At 38.4% G+C, this 17,739-nt stretch overlaps 5 protein-coding genes across 5 annotated transcripts; 2 read left to right on the top strand and 3 right to left on the bottom strand.

Moving 5' to 3' along the window:
• Positions 1–1,745: 1,745 nt before the first annotated feature.
• On the bottom strand, positions 1,746–3,094 carry GCK72_024358 (uncharacterized protein; the record flags this gene model as incomplete). Its single annotated transcript, XM_003117553.2, has 5 exons — positions 1,746–2,081; positions 2,131–2,286; positions 2,333–2,491; positions 2,863–2,925; positions 3,050–3,094. The coding sequence occupies 5 exons, from the start codon at positions 3,092–3,094 to the stop codon at positions 1,746–1,748; spliced, it is 759 nt and encodes a 252-aa protein (XP_003117601.2).
• A 2,212-nt stretch (positions 3,095–5,306) lies between these two features.
• On the top strand, positions 5,307–6,081 carry GCK72_024357 (uncharacterized protein; the record flags this gene model as incomplete). Its single annotated transcript, XM_003118267.2, has 5 exons — positions 5,307–5,336; positions 5,385–5,489; positions 5,534–5,626; positions 5,673–5,795; positions 5,842–6,081. The coding sequence occupies 5 exons, from the start codon at positions 5,307–5,309 to the stop codon at positions 6,079–6,081; spliced, it is 591 nt and encodes a 196-aa protein (XP_003118315.2).
• A 208-nt stretch (positions 6,082–6,289) lies between these two features.
• Positions 6,290–6,730, bottom strand: GCK72_024356 (uncharacterized protein; the record flags this gene model as incomplete). Its single annotated transcript, XM_003117658.2, has 4 exons — positions 6,290–6,358; positions 6,412–6,537; positions 6,594–6,644; positions 6,689–6,730. 4 exons carry the CDS (start codon positions 6,728–6,730, stop codon positions 6,290–6,292), a joined length of 288 nt encoding a protein of 95 aa, XP_003117706.1.
• Positions 6,731–8,614: 1,884 nt separating this feature from the next.
• Positions 8,615–9,103, top strand: GCK72_024355 (uncharacterized protein; the record flags this gene model as incomplete). Its single annotated transcript, XM_053735844.1, has 4 exons — positions 8,615–8,674; positions 8,722–8,772; positions 8,822–8,947; positions 9,005–9,103. 4 exons carry the CDS (start codon positions 8,615–8,617, stop codon positions 9,101–9,103), a joined length of 336 nt encoding a protein of 111 aa, XP_053579410.1.
• A 1,112-nt stretch (positions 9,104–10,215) lies between these two features.
• On the bottom strand, positions 10,216–10,668 carry GCK72_024354 (uncharacterized protein; the record flags this gene model as incomplete). Its single annotated transcript, XM_003118256.1, has 3 exons — positions 10,216–10,327; positions 10,425–10,572; positions 10,623–10,668. The coding sequence occupies 3 exons, from the start codon at positions 10,666–10,668 to the stop codon at positions 10,216–10,218; spliced, it is 306 nt and encodes a 101-aa protein (XP_003118304.1).
• Positions 10,669–17,739: the final 7,071 nt, after the last annotated feature.

Raw genomic sequence — 17,739 nt, 5'->3', positions numbered from 1 at the left:
TGAACTTTCAAAAAAAGAACCAAAAGATTACTAGTTGATTTATTTTGGAACGGATGTTGAATACTTTAAATGTTAGAGGAAACTAATTTCCGCATCTTCTTTCCGGTTTGTTGGAAGAAAAGAAAAACCATTTGTGAAACTAAACTGTTCCAAAAAAAAACGGAGAACTAACATCCTCCGTTTTATTTCTGGACAGCTATCGTGTTAAAAATCTTAGAATCTAACATCCAATGACGTCCGTTTACTTGCTAGCAGACCTTTGCGATTATTTGAATAGGGTCAGCATTTTCAAGATTCTCATGTTTAATTTTTTGGAAAAAAAGGAACAAACATATTTATAATCAACATTTGATGACTGATATACAATTATAACATCAAATTTCATTCACCCACCATTTTCTGCATCTGTTTTTGTTGAGTAGAACTGGTTGAAACGTAAAATTGAAGGCATTCTGTAAAATAGAAACAACCATAAGTATCAGGCAAAAAAGGTTAGATATAGATGGAAATATTACAAGAAAAGCGGGAAAAGGCAACATAAATGCTTAATATGAAGGTAATCGCTGTATAAATTGGCCTGCATGACAAGATGAAGTGTTTTGGTGGAATATGTATCTGAGCTTGTGTAGCAGGAGGTCCCTTTCTGTTTTAAATTGATGACAGACACTCAATTTCTGATGTTGTCTTACGAAAAACTCAGGTAAACGCGGACAATTTCGAAAAAAAACTTTGAAAGTGAATAAGTTATTCAGAAAAAAGTTGACTATTTCCGTATGCTTCCACACTGATGGTTATGCATTTTGACACTTCGCCAACACAAAGGATTTTGAAAACCAGTAAGGTGTCAGGGTGTCAAAATTGCCAACCGCTTTTGAAATAGAGTTTGCCCATCCGGATGTTGAATATGCGCGGCAAGTGAAGCGAACAGAAGAGGAGTTCAAGTTGGGTTAGACGAGTTCCGAAGTTGAGCATTCACTGTGAGCTACCCAATTGTAATGTGCTTCGGAAGTTGGTTAGTGCTTTGCTTTTTTGTTAAGATTGTTCCGTAAGTTTTATGAGAGCATAGTTATGCACTTTCCACATGTTTTTAGTTTCTATAGCTCCTGCTTGTCTTCCTGAATCTCACCTAAATGAGTGATTGAATTTTTTATCGTTAACTTTATTCATAGAAAAATTTATATATATACAATAAAATGTGGAAATTAAATTTATGAGAATAGCGAATAAATGATGAAACAATCATAAGCTTTGTGGAGGGAAAGGATTTTCGGTAGAGTTCTTCAGTCATTTTTTACATTAAAATGTGTAGAATGGTGGGGGAACAAAGTTGAACCTGCGGAGTCATAGAAATCTGGAATTGATCTTTACACTCGAAGAATTGAAGAATGAGACAATCGGAAAAAAGCAAGAAATCGGGAAATAAAACATCGGCAAAAAAGATATTGGGCAACGTGAAATAACAGGAAATCAGAAAAACATCTAAATTATTAGATTTTTTTGTTTAAACAAAAAAATTATATGAAAAACAGTTTAAGTAAGCGCGGGGATTATCTATCAAAAGCAGTGACTAGAAAGAAAAGCGTGCAAAAAATTGGAACGAAGGTTATAATTTTTGAAAAACAGCATTATTGACGTGGTAATTTTGATCTATACATTATTTGACGATTATCATGACGGCGAAAGGGAGGGAGGGGCGGGGAGGGTTTGTTGAAACATTTGGAATCAATTTCAGTGATTCCATTTTCTTAACACTGTCCGTGTGAATAACGGATCTCATCGATCTTTGGAGGGAGGGGAATGGGGAGTCCTTGCTCTTCAGCGGCTTGTTTTTCCGCCATGTAGAGGTTACAGCGGTGCATAAATCGATGGCCACGGAAAACTTGCTCGTAGAAAACAACCAGATCTTCAATGTCCTCCATCTCAGGTTCGTAGCATGGGCACATGCGATAGCTTTTCTTCTCTTTGTCTCCCGGTGCTGGTGGTCTTGGATACAAAGCGCTGAGACGGACATCGAGCTTACGAAGAATTTGGAGATATTCTCTAGACTCCTCTTCAGTAATGATGTGAGGGGTTTGAAGGTGCTGGAATATACGTTTTGTGTGTTTGTTTGTTATTTAACGACAAACTTACAACTTCGCGAACGAGTTTTTCGACTTCATCCCGTGCGAGCTCGATGCGGGCGTAATCTTCTGGTCTAGGTGGGATACGAAGGAAGATTGAGTTTGGAGATGGGGTAAATGGAGAAATGTACGACTCAATTTCACGGTGATGTTTCTCCAGTTGCTTCTGAAATTTGATAGTATATCCAACAGTGGTCAGTGGATGCTCGAACCATGTTGATGGTGATTTTGACCTCCATCTTTGAGCCCGGATCTCCTTCCTTTGCACTCATATCCTCTGCTTCCAGAAGCATCGACGCCGTATGTCTGCTGGCTTCAAAGCGGTGCTTGTTGGCAGTGTACTTCTTGTTCACTTTATCATCAGCATCAGGCTGAAACAAAACAGGTTTTCTTTAACGCCAAAGTTTTCTTAAAGCCACTTGAGAAACTGAAGAGAACAAAAAATGCGTTTAATTACGTATTCACATTTTGACAGCTTCATTTCCATCTGTTCTTATTCACACCGAGATGTGAATCGTAAGAAAGTTAATGGGCTTTTCTGCCATTTTCGGTTTCCATCTGCTTTGAAGGAAACCGAGAAGGCAAGATGCTATTAACGATTGAGCTCCGCCGTTTTACGAGGAAGAAAAATGGGCCGTTTTTTCAAGGAGAGAGAATAAATTATTTTGTTTGAGCCGTTGAAGATGGCTTAATGGAAGTGCCTCGGAAAAAAGAAAAGAACAATTTCTCAAAAGAAGCTTACCGTAGCCTCCTTCATGTTGATTTGCACTGTGACCGCGTCTTGGAAGAGCTTCGAACCCCCAGACTGAAATCAACAAATTTTAAACTGTTATTATCAACTGGTAACTATAATTGCGAACAGTTAAAAATAATAAACAAACTTCCTACTATTCACGGCGAGATATCTGAAAGTATATTCCAAAACTAACCAATTTTAATTGCTGAGTCATCTCCGGCATTCGTTGACTACTCATCGTTGTTTGGTTGTGGCCGTCTTCCAAGAAATAAGAAGAAGTATTCTGAAAAAAACGGAAATTTGGATTGAATTTGAGAAAAGAGGAGAAAAGTTAGGAGAAGCAAAAACGGAAATGAATTAAGGAACGGAATGACTTTTCAGTCCAAAAAAATAAATTTCCGTCAGGAGATAGCTCCACCCTTTTCTCTCAAATAAATAACTCTTGAAAATGAGACTGAGAAGACGTAAACTGAGAACATTGTGTGGGTTTTCTTATTCAAATTTCTAGGAGGTGTCGTCGGTAATTGCTCATTAATATGATACGAGAAATTCCAGAAGAAATATGACGCTTGTTATCCATATGAGAAATATGAAGCTTGTTATCGTCTAGCTAACTTTGATTCCGAGATTCCTGTTTTCAATAACAACAATACGAAGTGACTCATCCTGATATTAACCGAAGTGTTCAGAAAAGTATTAATAATTTTGATACAAATATCACTTGAGAGGTTTAGAAAATAGTAACTAAACTGATAATGAAACTACTGAAGTGTCATGTATGGGTAGACATGGTAACGTTATCATACAGTATGACTTGAAGAACCGCCCATCTAAAAAGAAAGAGAAAGTGAGAATAGAGAATGAAGAAAAGTACAATTTTTTTTCAAAAAAAAAACAAGAGGAGCTAGATTTCGGATAAAAAGAACGGCATTCAAATGCGGGGTTGTCTCCGTTTTCTTCGCCTCCTCCTCCTGCCACGATTAGAAAGAGTGTGAGCGCAGATGGTTGTGGTGAGTGTGAATGAGCGACGAACTCGGCGGCCGTCCGTCCGTTTTGTTAGAGTGTGTCCGTTTGCCCCCCGAGGAGAACGAGTGAAGAGCAGCGGTGAGCAGGCCGCTCTCTCGTCGGAGCGTCACAGGGCCGCCACGACAAAAAAAAATTGTCTTGCCGGGGCCAAACGGTTAGTGTGGCTGTCGTATGAAGAGACATTTTTACTATCGATTCACTGGAGTCTTTCAAAAACGTCGAGGCAATGTTTCCTTGCGATGATAACACACTGTTATCAATTAACTTGGACAGAGAATTGAGAGAACGATGACAGGTCTGAAATCACGGAGAACGAAGGAAAAAAAACGAATTGGGTGATTAAAAGACACAAAGAAAAAGGGCAGGTACAAAGTTTGTAAAATTATTTATTCGGGTAATTTTAAGATTGCAAATAAAGCAAATTACTGAAAGGCTGAAAACGCAAAACATGAAAATAACAAATAATTTGAATTACTAGGTTAATATTCCAGAACTGGTGTGAAAACAAATTTAAAATGCAATAGCTTGTTTATGCCTTCGTTAATCGTCAAATAGTCAAAGATGAAAAAAGAAAAAGAAATTTATATTCATGCTCGTCGTCCGATTAGTTATGACATATCCATCCAACAAAAGACACTTGACGACTTTCGGATATTCACATTGTGCATATAAGCTCACGAGAACATCACGCGCCGCCGTCGTACACATCGCTAGAATATGCTCCTGAATTAATTGCTTACACTCCATATATAACCAGGAAGCATCAACTCGAATCTCCTGCAAGTCTTCTCATTTTCTTTCTTTTCGCATATTATTTCTATATAGCGCTCTGTGCATTTCTTTCTCATTTCCCGTGTTTCTTGCTTCGATTTATAGTGCATAGTTTGAAAGTGCAGCGAACCTCTGACAGCTGGATACTCGAAAAAAGGACGACTGCTTGGTTTGAGTATTTTTTTTTCGTTTCACTCGGTTTGATTAAAGCGAATTCGTTCTTTTTCGAGAAGCTTTCGTCTCAGCTGCTCCCCCAGAGCGCGAATGATTCATTCACTTTTCCAAACAGCTCTTTTCAAAATTGTCCTCAGAACAACCATATAATTTTTCCGTGATTGACGTTGAATGAAATGGAAAACCAAGGGAACATCCGCGTTTCTCCGAAATTGTGGACTTTTAGCTCCCTTTTTTGACGAAAAGCTCTGCCTCTCCTTTTCATTTCTTCTTTTCAATCTACTTTGAGTTCTTTTCCCGGACCTTATACGGGAGACATCTTTGGAAAATACAATGATTGTACCGTTCTCGTTGTAAAATATTTGGGCACATGAGTGTGTCATCTTGTTTCCTTTTTTGTTGAGTTGACTCATACCAGTCAGCACAAACACTACATAGGACGATCATCTAAAACTTTTGTTTTTAGGACTGCTGTTCACATGGCTGATGTGACCATCGTTCAAGTCGAGGTGAGCATTCCGTTCAAAAATATATATTAAACATTGTATGGTTTCCAGGACTTGCAAGACGACCTGAAGGAGTTCCTCCTTCGTGCTCAACGTCGTTCTTATCGACACAACTTGAAGAAAGTCAAGGAGTATGTTTCCAAGATGAAGTCGGAGGTAAGCGACGACCACAAAATTCCTTCAATAGTTCCAACTTTTAGAGAAGCGTTTTCAATAGAGTTCCGCTGGATGGAGGAGCCGTTATAAGTATTTACAATGCAAGGGATAGAACATTCAACCTCATCAAGCGGCTGGTAAGAAATAATCTCACAGAGAACAAAAATTAATTTAAGATTCCAGATGAAACTCGTAATGAGTCAAGAAGTTTTGGTCACTCTTCGAGACTATCTCAAAGTCTGCAATCATTTGGAAGTTCGACTTCAATCTCTCATTTACCACATTGCCCAGTGTCCCCAATATGACGTAAGTTAATTAGAACTCAGTTTTCCTCTAAAGTTTTTACTTTTAGCTTGAAATCGCTGATATCCGAGAGAAACTTGATTCAATGGAGGAAATCGTCACTAAACTTGAAATGGAATACAAAAACGACGAAAACACGAGTGACGAACTTCTCGAAACCTGCGGTGTACTCAAATTCACCGAGAACGCAGAAGAGGAAGATGACCAAGAAGGAGACGACAACGACGGCGACGATCAAGACGATGATGAATTCGAAGATGCCCGAGAGGAGACACAATGGGAGAAATGAACTATTTTAGAACAACCTCTCTTTCTCTCGAAAATTCTTCTTCTCTTTTTAATTTATTACTCTAACTTTATTACAAACGCCGCGAGAATATACCATTAAAACACTCCAATTGTTTTTTAATTCAGAAAAATCCAGATGAAAGAAAATTAATTAGTAAAGACATTCGGTTAATTTAAGACAGAAGTCATGTGGTGGAAGTTTTGTTCCGTCACCGGTAGAGAAAACTGAGATAGTATTCAGCATCAGATAAGCAGGTTTGAATCTTGACAAGATCGGTCTGAAAAGAAAGAAAAACTTGTCATTTTACGTTTCAAGTCATATGACACTCACCTCAAATCCAACATAACAAAACCGATAGTTGAACACGTAGTCGACCATTTTCATGACAGTCGAGATAGATTTTAGACCTTCGTTCCTTGTATTCATTTTGGAGGCGTCATCACTGGTATAGTCGGTCTGAAATTTTAAATACATAATAAACATTTTGAATTTTTGACATTTTAATAACATACCAAATCTTTCTTCACATCTAGAGCTTTGTCCCGGATATCAAAAAGTCGGTCCTAAAATAGCTGAATCAGGTTAATATGGAAAGTTTCAAACTCACAAGGGCATCGATGTCAAGTGGAACACGGTCGTATATGCTCATTGTAATCGGGCTTTTCTGAAACAAAACGAATCAGAATGAAAAATAAATTATATGGAAAAAGGGCATTTCCAAAATCAGGAAGTTCACATCTTCTTCAAAAAGATTTGAATTGTTGTGTGGTCGAGAGAAGAGGAACATCAGACTGCTATCTCGGGGGTGGTCTACTCAGCGGAGGTCGACCTGCTGAACTATCAAGGACACTCATACACACACACGTACACCTACATTCTTCCAATTGTCCGGCGAGCGGAACTTAGTGGGGAACGGGAACACCTAACAGGAAAACGAGAACGACAAAACCAAATTGAGGGGATGTGAATGAGGAATTGAGGGCGGTATTAATCTAAGCTATTGATAATAGGAAGATAACAACAGGTAGGTGCATCAATCATTGCCAATTCGTGGATTCTTCTCATCGTTTTAGCGATCAAAGCAAGTCGGCAGACAACGCCATTTCGGAAAAAGGGGTCGTTGAATCTGGAGAGAAAAACGCCCGCCGATTCACCAATCGTTGATTCGATCAAAACTGTTTGTCATTCACATTCGTCGTCAGCTGTTTTAGGCTCGGAAAAAAGAGAACAGGAAGATTCATAAACACCAGTGTCCACTATTAGATAACACTAATTCCAGCGTACACATCGAATTCATACTAGTTCCCAGCCATCTAATTGGCCCTTGTTCCTTCTAGAAGTTGTACGTTGCGTTTTATGGCTCTGGTTCCACTTCCTTGAAAACAGATACAATTGGTTGTACTATGAAGTAACAGTATTTTTAGAACGTTTGATTCAATTTTCATGAGGTTGCCACGGACATAATTCGAAGTTGATCTTTATCAAATTTGTGACTTTCTTACTGAAAGGAAAGGACGAAAAATATTTTCTCCCACAGAATCACGCCCACAACTCCTACGGTTCTCACAGCTACAAAAAGGGAAAGTTGGAACTGGAAAATAATTTTCTGAACTATCAAAAGTTCAGGTGATCATCATCATATGCCAAAACGCTTTGAGAGTAATCGGTCTTTGCCACACCAGCAATTTATGGTGTCTAGCTATATTTGGCCCATGGACACCTTTTATACATGATTTATTCACAAAATCTTCATCATTACTTGTGTCATCTAGAATTGTCTATTCTGAAGTGTGTAATTATTTCCAGCCGTGATTTCCCATTGCATTTGCTCTAGATTGTCACCCTATACTGAAAACACGCCCATTTGCTCTCCACCCTGAAACTCAATCCTCACCTCAAAGCTGGCCTGATTTCAAATCTGAGTAACACCGAGTTCTTCGAATTTTTTGTTTCTCAGAACTCGCGCACAAACTGCTTGTTTTCCCACAGTGGGAAGATTCAGAAGTTTTTATTAACCGCTTCGATAGAGTATCCATTCATAATAAAATACTCGAGCGTGAAATGTTCTCTGAGCTTTCTTGAGAAAAATCACCCACTTTGCTTTATTGAGCATCTTTTCTCGCCATCCAACTTCAGTAGCGAGTGAGCTCCATTTCGCTTCTTTTTGTTCACTTCCTGGTGTCCACATTTATAAAGCAAAAGAACCAGGAACAAATGTAAATTCACCATTATATGTTCATTTTTGTCAGCAACGCAAACCATAATTTCTGTTTCACTTATACCGTTCTAAGAAATGCACACAAGAAATTAGTTGTCTCACAGCTCATTATTAAGTCGTCACATTGCTGAACGTTTGCACCATGACGAATGCTAAATGGGTTGTTTGACAGCAGCTCAGACAGAGATACAACGTATTCTTTCTTCTTTTTTTGTTGGACATATATACCTTTTCTCACTGAGCGAGCTGTTTGGCTAATTATTTTTTCTCTTTTTTCTCTTTCTCCCGTGTATCATAATATTTCAGTTGAGAAGAATGTCGAGCAGCCACCAAGAGCCAAGACCAGTTGATGTCCCTCTTTCTAAGTCTTCACAGGTGCGCATAAGATTATAGTCTCACCTTACTATCTTTTATAATTCCAGGCTTCCATCCATCAGCTAATCGAAAGATGCATTGACTCTCAACGTCGTTTGGTAAATACCTACCTCATAGAAAACCAAACTAGAATGATCTGTATTTCAGGAGACTGCTGGACAGAATCTCACTGATCACATGCTCCGTCAACGCACAGCTTCTCTTCTCAGTGATCTCAGAAGCTATCGTCGTGTTCTTGTCGAGAATCTCACTGAGCGTTTCGAACCTGATATCGTTCAGGCAAGACTCCTTTTCGTTTTTCAGCCAAATCATTCAAGTTTGTTTTTATAGGAGAGCATCAGAATTGTGGAGAAGGCATTGCAGTTTATTGCCTCTAGCACCGATGAAATCTGCCTAATTGCCGGAAAAGAGTGCACTCAACAAAATTGATTTTTTTTAATGGTCAAACGAAACTACTTAAACTTTTGCAGTGTGTATAATATTTTGCTAACTTCGTTTATAATTCACCGTTTCATTTAATTCAAATAAACAATATTTTGGACAAATGTTTATACGGAAATTTTACTGGTAACTATTTCAAGTTGATCGAAAATTTTTAAAAGGAAGATCTTGGAACCATGAGTAACAATGTGTTTTGCTGTAAAAATGTGATTTATAATTTGTTATGACGAGAAGCCCCTCCATTTATTTATTCATAAAAGACAGTCATTCCTTTCATCAAAGAACTGCCACTTCCATGACATCGTGAACGGAAAAGTCTTCCCAATGCATCATCAGATTTGTTTTTTTTTTGGTTGAGGATTGTAAATGTCACCAAAGTTCTTAAAATCATAAAAGTGACATGAGTTATGGGAAAGTCACATATGATTTGAACGAATTCTGTGACATTCAAAAATTTTGAGTGACAACTAATGATTACTCTTGTTCGTGTGCCCACGCATATCATGATTTATTCAATTTTTAGAATGAGAAATTCAAGAAATTGATATGATGTTTGAAAAATAGGAAACTTCATTCGAGAGAATTAATAGTTGTGACCTTTTTTCTGGGAACTTTATCTTTGTGGTGAACTGTAGTGAACAACTTCAAAAACATACATATTTCGAGTATCAAAAATCTATTATGAAAGTAACATTAAATTTAACTTATTATAAATTCACAGCACTGCTCCGCATGGCTTTAAAGGCGCATCTATTTTATTAGAAATTTCGCGGAATGGTCTCATAGTTGAAATAGATCAAATACCGTATTTTCGAGCTTTGCAGGTCCAAAAAAAAATGCAAAAAATGTTTTTCGCTTTGAGACCATTTTGAACAAATTAGATGCACCTTTAAAGCCATGAGGCGCAGTGTCGTGAATTTATAATAAAGATTCTGAAATATGAGATATTATCGAAGAACCGCAAAATCCTCAATACGAAAAAAAAGAAGAAAAGAAAAACAACTTTATATACAACAAAATAAATTATACCGGAAAATATGATATCAATAAATTAAGAGGTAAAATGTAAAAATAAAATTCAATTCATTGCGTCTTGCTGATTACACTCGTCTATTAGCGAACTCATTATGCCAGTTTGGGTATCTTGCATCAGACTTGTCGTACGGCGAGAATCTCGATTCTCCAGTCCACTTCATCATGTTCCGAGAGTACCTACAAAACAGTTTTTTTCATTATTCAATTGAAGCAAAAATCTTGTTTCCTTCTGATAGACCAAACAGTTCAAAAGATAGAAAATAATTGTACATACCATTTTGGCCAGTCTTGTGGTGCATATCTAGCTAGATATCCTTGTGTGACTTTAGTTCCTGGGTGTGGATGAGCAAATGACATGAGATATGGGTCATATTGATATGTTTGACGTTTGAATCTTGCCTCGATGTCAGATACAAGAAGCGCTGAAAACAAAAACAATAACTATGAAGAGAAAAAGAAAGGGAAAACTGACCTGCAATGATGAAAACGACGGCAATTGATAGAGTGCGCGACGACATGATCCTAGAAGACAGTAGACGTTTTGTCCGTTTTCTCCGAGATGAAAAGAAATCCGGGTCGTCAAGTGGAAGGGTTGTCCCAAAAATACGAAGTCTTTCTTTCTCTTTTGTCGACAAAAAGAAAGTTTTTTGGCTGAAGATATAGGGTATTTGGGGGGTGAAAAGCCACGCCTTTTTTCGAATACGATTTATTCGATGGACAATGGAAAGTGGGAAGAGAAAGTTGCAAAAAACAAGATGCAACACTATACAGCGTCTTTTCAAAAACCCAACACAACACGCTGACCTTGAATATAACGTCAAAAATTATGTATTCGCAATGAGGAAAAAACTGATATATGCTTGTTTTGACCAGAATAATAAATGATTTTTTTTCTCTCAAATGTCCAATGCTGGCAAAACGGGTATAAACAAACCAGAATCCAATACGATTGAATACAAGGAGATGCTGCATTTGATGAGTTAATACAATTGATTGGCAACCAGTATGATTTGAAGTGAATTGGGTAGATGACGACAAATCTTAGTAGTCCTGTGACAAACAATAACAAACAAATATTCTTATGGTCATTTCATCCGCTATTTGAAGTTATGATTTTTGTGATTCAAAAACAATATTTTGACCCGGATGTACATACCTGCAGATGTTCCACATTTAACTAATCTGAATTTCAAATCATATTTAATTTGTGGCACACGACTCTCCACCTTCCACTTTCCTAATACCAATCATTCAGTCATTTTCAATAAACATCACCTTCCACATCCTTCAATTTTTGATCTATCCATTGCAATTTAGTCAAATATCCGCAAATCGACACACACTCATCCCGAACAAATTGTCGTTTTTTGTACTACAGTCCTAAAGTTTTCCTCGACTCTTCAAATCCGACCACTCACTCAATTTTGTGATCCGCGACCTTGCAAAGATGAACGCACAGTGCATCATATCTCATTCCGAGGAGCTCCGATAAGAGAGAAGGAAAAAAAACGATAAGTTCAAGCGACTTGTTCACAAGTAGAGAGTTTTGTGGTGAGGCGATCTTGAGATGTTTCCACTGAAGCGAACTATGTTTGACTTACTCAAGAGATGACCACTTGAAACTTTTCAGAAAAAAAACTCCATAGAGGTCTGCTGTATTTTCTACTCACTTTAGTACGATACCTCTCCCCTTTTTCCGTTGCTCGTTTCGATTCCAAGCTGTCAAGTGTTTTAGTACAATTTGCGCTGTGTTCTCGGGGGTCGAGATGGCACCCCCAACTACTCAGAGCACATTGGCAGTGCTCAGAAAGTAACAGTCTAACTTCTGTGGTTGTGACTTGGTCGACTAATGACTTTTCATTTTTCAAATCTATTTTTAGTAATTGTGGTTGCAATAACAAAGATAATTATTAACATGACATCCACATCAGATTTCTTTGAAATAACAAAACCTTTTTTGAGAATGAAATTTATGTACAGTATTTCATAGACTTGTTGATTAATCCAATTTAACTTAAACTATTTTTTTAAAAACTAGATAATCATTTCTGCTTTCTTTATATTATCAGTAAAACTATGCCATTGAAATTCAAATGAAAGTTTTCAGATCCTTTATTTCATATATTAGATTATTGGTGGGATCTACAAGAACAAAAACAAAATTTCAGATCGATTGATAACCAGATCAAAATGAAGAAAATAGAACACTTGACCAAAGTGAAAAGTGTCCTGAATTCTCTCATTTTTTCCATCAAATCGTTGATGATCTGACGCACTTGGTTGAGTAAATAGAGGACCCACGCAAAAATTTGCTACTTCCCTTCTTATCCCTCACACTCGATACAGTTTTCAAAGTTCAGATCGCTATCTTTGAACTTATTTTCCTTTTTATCTTGAGCTAGTGGTATGAATTTTCAATTTTCAATTTCTCAAAATTCGAAGAAAAGCCCGGATCGAAAAACAGCAATTTATTTTACTCAAATTCAATATTCATGAACTCTGGCGGTTAGGCCAATCCACTAAAGTGTATCACAATGCGAGTATGTGTATTAGTTTGCTATAAACCATTGCCCTATGCATTGAGAAATTAATTCAGCTGCCCCAGAAACCCTTGTAGAATATGTATTGTTTCCAACGACCTCCCAGTGCGAGAGTTTATTAATGAGCCGCCTGGGCTTGGGTTTAGATCCTTGTTCAAGTGGTTGTTCGTCCCCTCTGTGGACCCGGAGAGAATCATGTCCAGTGCAGATTTATTCAATTACTTTGTTGATTTCATGTACTCGCATAGACGGGCGGTAGTGACTCCATGACCAGTCGTACAAAGCCAGCAGCTAAGCCATTTTTAGGAAACTATTGTAAACATAAAGTTTATTTCACAACTACCCAGGCACTTTTTTGCAAATCTTCACAGTGCTAAGCTTTGTTTTATACTTAAGAAAAAAGCCATCTTATTATATGTTTTGTTTCTGTTTAATTCCTAGATGGTTTGTAGAAACCGCATGAATCCCAAATTTACCTTAATCAAGTATTCATGTATAACGAATTCTCACCATCCCATTTCCTCAATGTTTCCAACGTTCACCTTAGATGAGGAGCATGCAATTCTCACGATTAATTAGAGGTTGTTATGCTAGCAAGCGTGCATGCATCACTACTCACCTTACGTTCGGTTTACGGGATTAAGCATGTTGGATCACTCAAAACAATATTAATTGCGATATTTTCGAGCACTTGTGGTTAAATTCGTTCTTGAGAATTATTCTGTGATTCCCTTTCCACCAGAATATTTGTGTTTGCCAAAATAGAAAAAAATGCGTAGACAACCCAAATCGAGTTCTTGCTGGTTGATAATACACAGGTTTACGTTTAGTGTTGCACAATCTCCATTTTTTCTCCCATATTTCTTTCGAGTATCTCTGTTCGTCGCGCGAAAGCAGTATGCACTATCCGCAAATTGATAGTTAGCAAACTCACCACTTATCCTCTCGACATCTGGTTCTACTTCGCGATGAGAATCATAATTTGGGAGCGGAATGCGCTCATTTCATTTTTATCGTTCTCACGGACCTCAAGACCTGAGTGTAATGTCGTTTAGGGTCTTCGGCTACCATAAGGTTTATGTGGGCGTGAGTCAGTTTGCAACCCATAACTGCAAAACGGCCCTCGCTTATTCAGGAGTGTTTATAACCGTTAGAACTATGAGTAATCCTCGTTAATCTAGTTCCAAGAGGTTTTCAAGGAATTGTGTACTCTCCCGATTTCACTCTCATTTTCGGAACACCTTTAATCGAAGAAGCCGATTTTACTCTCAAGTTGTGTTTCGTCAACCTCTTATTTGCGGAAAAGTTAATGTCTCCAAATACAATAGGACAAGAATGGAGACCTTATGGGTGGGTTCCTAACCGCTCCGCGTCACTGTGTCGCGCATTTTCAAAATGCCCAATTTCTTTACAAGCGTACTGTATTAATAGTGTTGCAAGTAAATACGTGGGGGTGGTGGGAGGTTAATGTGGGTCACTTCCTCTTCTTCATTCATACTCTCCGCCCCTCTCTATTTTAGGGAGGCACCTTCACGTCTCCGCCGTGTGTGCACTTTTGTGGACTGTGGCGGTCTCTTGCAAACATTTACCGGACAATGTGTTCGTGACACCCAAGGATCATATTTGAGCAATTTCCTGATCATAACCTACTTGACAAAATCTTAGTTATGATTTCATATTAAGATTTTTCAAATATAATTTGATACCTCGTGTTAGCGATGAACAGGAAAATATGTTCCGATGAAATTTCATTCCACCTGAATTTTATGAAGTCATTCTATTTTTCTTTCCTATATTTTCAAATTTTCAACATTCCCATACCTTCCCCATATGAGAGAAATTCGATATCATATTTGTGCTAGGTAAAACACGCCTTTCCTTAAATGTCTAATTTTTTTCTATTTCAAACAAGAGAGATCACTGAAAACTCATACACTCATTTGTTTGATATTTGAGACTCTTGACCTCTCACCGGGTGGTACTGATCTTCTCGATCTTCACGTCAGGTTCTTGATCCAAACAATTTTCTCTCGAGTTCAACTATTTTCTCCATTTCGTTTGATTTCTTATGGAAAAGATGTCAATGATCATGCTGTGTAGGTTGACCTACTATAGTTTCACGTGAAACGAAACTAATTTCCTAGGAGCATCCTGTTAGTTTTTTTTCTCGCCACCACTGCTTTATGAGCACACTCTCGACCATTCCTAGCTTCCCATTGGTTCATTGAGCCAACGTAAGATTGTGTTTGTCAACTTCAACCACACTCGATTCCACTCATCTTGTCACAGTTCGCATCGGAATTTCAGCTAATTTGCCCTCAATTTTCATGGCTATCCCCTTCTCCGAGAACACAGCTCTCAGTTTTCAACTATTTTGTCGCCAACTATTCACAATATAAGATGTAATATGTTCCTTTGTCCTCTCGTCTTTGAGCCGGTTGTCACTTCGATCATTTCTCTAATTTCAATTCAACAAAAGAAGATCCGCTTGCGTTGTCAATCACTGGTAACGTGTCGGCAGTTTGTCTTCTACATTCACAGGATTGAGCTTGGTGTGTTCTATTGTTTATGCGTATCTGGGCCAACTGCTGAGAAAGTTTTGAATATCCGGTGGTTATACTGAGATCCCGAGTTGGCAGATGCTACACTTCTCTGTGGTCCGTTCTAATGTAGCACAGTGTGCGATGCATCAATTCTTCCACTCATTCACTTTGATGTGAAGGAACGCCCGTTTTCTTTTAAACATTGCCGCAAGGCCACTGTGTTTTGAAACATACCGGAAGTAACAACAAGTTCTTCATCTTATTGATAGTAATAACCTACATTCATTTCCATTATAAAAATCAGAGCTGACTAGAAGTCAGTGATGCTCCTGCTACAGTAAGTTCCAGCGTTTCACTAATCATGATCATGCATTCCTTCGGCTTTCGCTAAGATTCTTGATCCAGAAAAGTTGAAAACGCAAGTTTCGCAACACTTCACACATTTCAAAAAAGTGTGTGGTAATCTCTGTTCGTCGCCAGCCGCCCACCTGGATCTCTGAGCCCTCCTAGTCATTTATTTTGACGGGTGCAGGTTGTTTTTACCAGCGGGCCGGGCCGTCTGTTAAGATCAATTTTATCCTCCCACTTTTCCTTGACTTACCTCATCCCCTCGTCATTGAAAAAAACAATGAAGCGATCTGGACACTTTATATTTGCTCCACCCACTACATTTCAGAACTTATTTTCATTCGTTTCAGAACAGTTTTCACTCTTCATACGTTGTCTTTAATTCCCTCTTTGTCCTATCTAACTGCGTCATCTCATTTGAAACATTTCCATTTACTACAAGCACTTGCTCTTTTTATCAGTACCTCTCTGTGACTTTTTTGAAGAAACCATTACTTTTATTTGTTCTTTTTCAGCTAGCTCCTTGGACATTTCCAATTCTCCCCTTCTGTCGAACGTATACAAGCGATCGAAAATGAGACTTTTAGTTATTCTTCTCATCCTTGCGAACGTCGCCTACTCAGTAAGTAACCTTTTATTTTTTTTAGCAACAAACATTAAAACATACTTTCCATGACCAAAGTACCCTTTCTAACGTGATTACACGTTCCGAAACAATAATTCCCTTATCAGTTTTTTGCACTACAACTAACATATTGCTAACAATTTTGCAATTTTATTTTTCAGAAGTTCCACTGCCAAAGCGGACTCAGGAAAGTTACGGAGGTAAGTCAATCCCTTTCCTCTAATCTGAAAATTTGCGGTAACCACAACCCTCCATCAATTGCTCTTTTCCTTTTCTATTGTTTACTCCCACTTCCGACCCCAATCAAAATAATTGAGAACAACAAATGGTTTTAGTGTAGTAGTAGACCGGAGCGCTATGTAATTATCCTATAAGGCATGTATACATAGTCTTTTGAAACAAATGTCAGTCAGTTTCTCGGTTCACTGAATTTCAAAAGTCGGAGTGAAACTACAAATTAAGTGGATCGTAGCAAGTGAAACCGGTGGTAGCGTTCTACGTTGCAGGGTAATATAACACCGTTTCAGATCGGGCTAATCGAGAAATGCCTCACAAAGTCCGAGTGCTCGAATATGCCCCAGTGCTCCGACACAGTCCTCGTAAGCTTTCAAAAAATTCTTTACATTCGACAATTTATTTTTTTTAGGGAGGATGTTGTTGTCAGGAAAATAAGAATTGCCTGCTCACTCGTGCTCGTCGGCATTTGAAGACGTATGTTTTCACAATTGTCACATAGTGTAACTCAATTTATATTTTCAGAACAACACCAGCCTCCGAGGACTCTGAGGAGCCAACAGCATCGGACGAATCGCCGGAAGATGCCACCGTGAAGACCACCGTGAAAGCTCACAAGAAGAAATCAACCAAATCCCAACCAACAACTACCACTGAAGAGCCGAAAACCACAAAGAAGGTTGACAAGAAGAAGGCTGAGTCGAAAAAGGCTGCAAAGACTACCACAACAGCCGCTCCTGAAAGTGCCGAGACAGAAACCCCATCGTCTGAAGAGAACAAGACGACGGAAGAAGAATCTGGAAATGTATCAAACGAGGAGTCTACAACATCATCATCTGAAGTCTCGGCAGAAGAGGAGCCAAAATCCACTGAAGCTACAAAAGAAGAGAGCACCGAAGCATCGACTGAGGAAGTGAAGTCTACTGAATCATCCGATGAAGCCACTACCTCTAGCTCGGAGACTTCTGAAACCACTGAGGAAAGTGAGGAAGAGGAGACTACCACAAAGGCTGCCAAGGCCACCAAGGCTCCAAAATCAACCACCACAACCACTGAAGCTTCTACATCGGCCAAAAAGGACTCCAAGAAGGCCCACAAGAAGGATAAGGTCACTACTACTCCAGAACCATCCACTGAGGAGTCATCTCCAGAAACCAGTGAAGAGCCACAGTCTTCTGAATCAACACTAGAATCTGAGGAATCAACTGAGAAACCAAAGAAGGAGGACAAGAAGGACAAGAAGGATAAGAAGGAGAAGAAGAATAAGAAGGAAGAGAGTGAGGAAAATGATGATTCCAA

This window comes from Caenorhabditis remanei, chromosome X (assembly GCF_010183535.1).
Source record: "Caenorhabditis remanei strain PX506 chromosome X, whole genome shotgun sequence".
NCBI lineage: Eukaryota > Metazoa > Nematoda > Chromadorea > Rhabditida > Rhabditidae > Caenorhabditis > Caenorhabditis remanei.
Note: the sequence above shows the minus strand (reverse complement) of the source record. Positions and strands in the feature narration are given on the sequence as shown.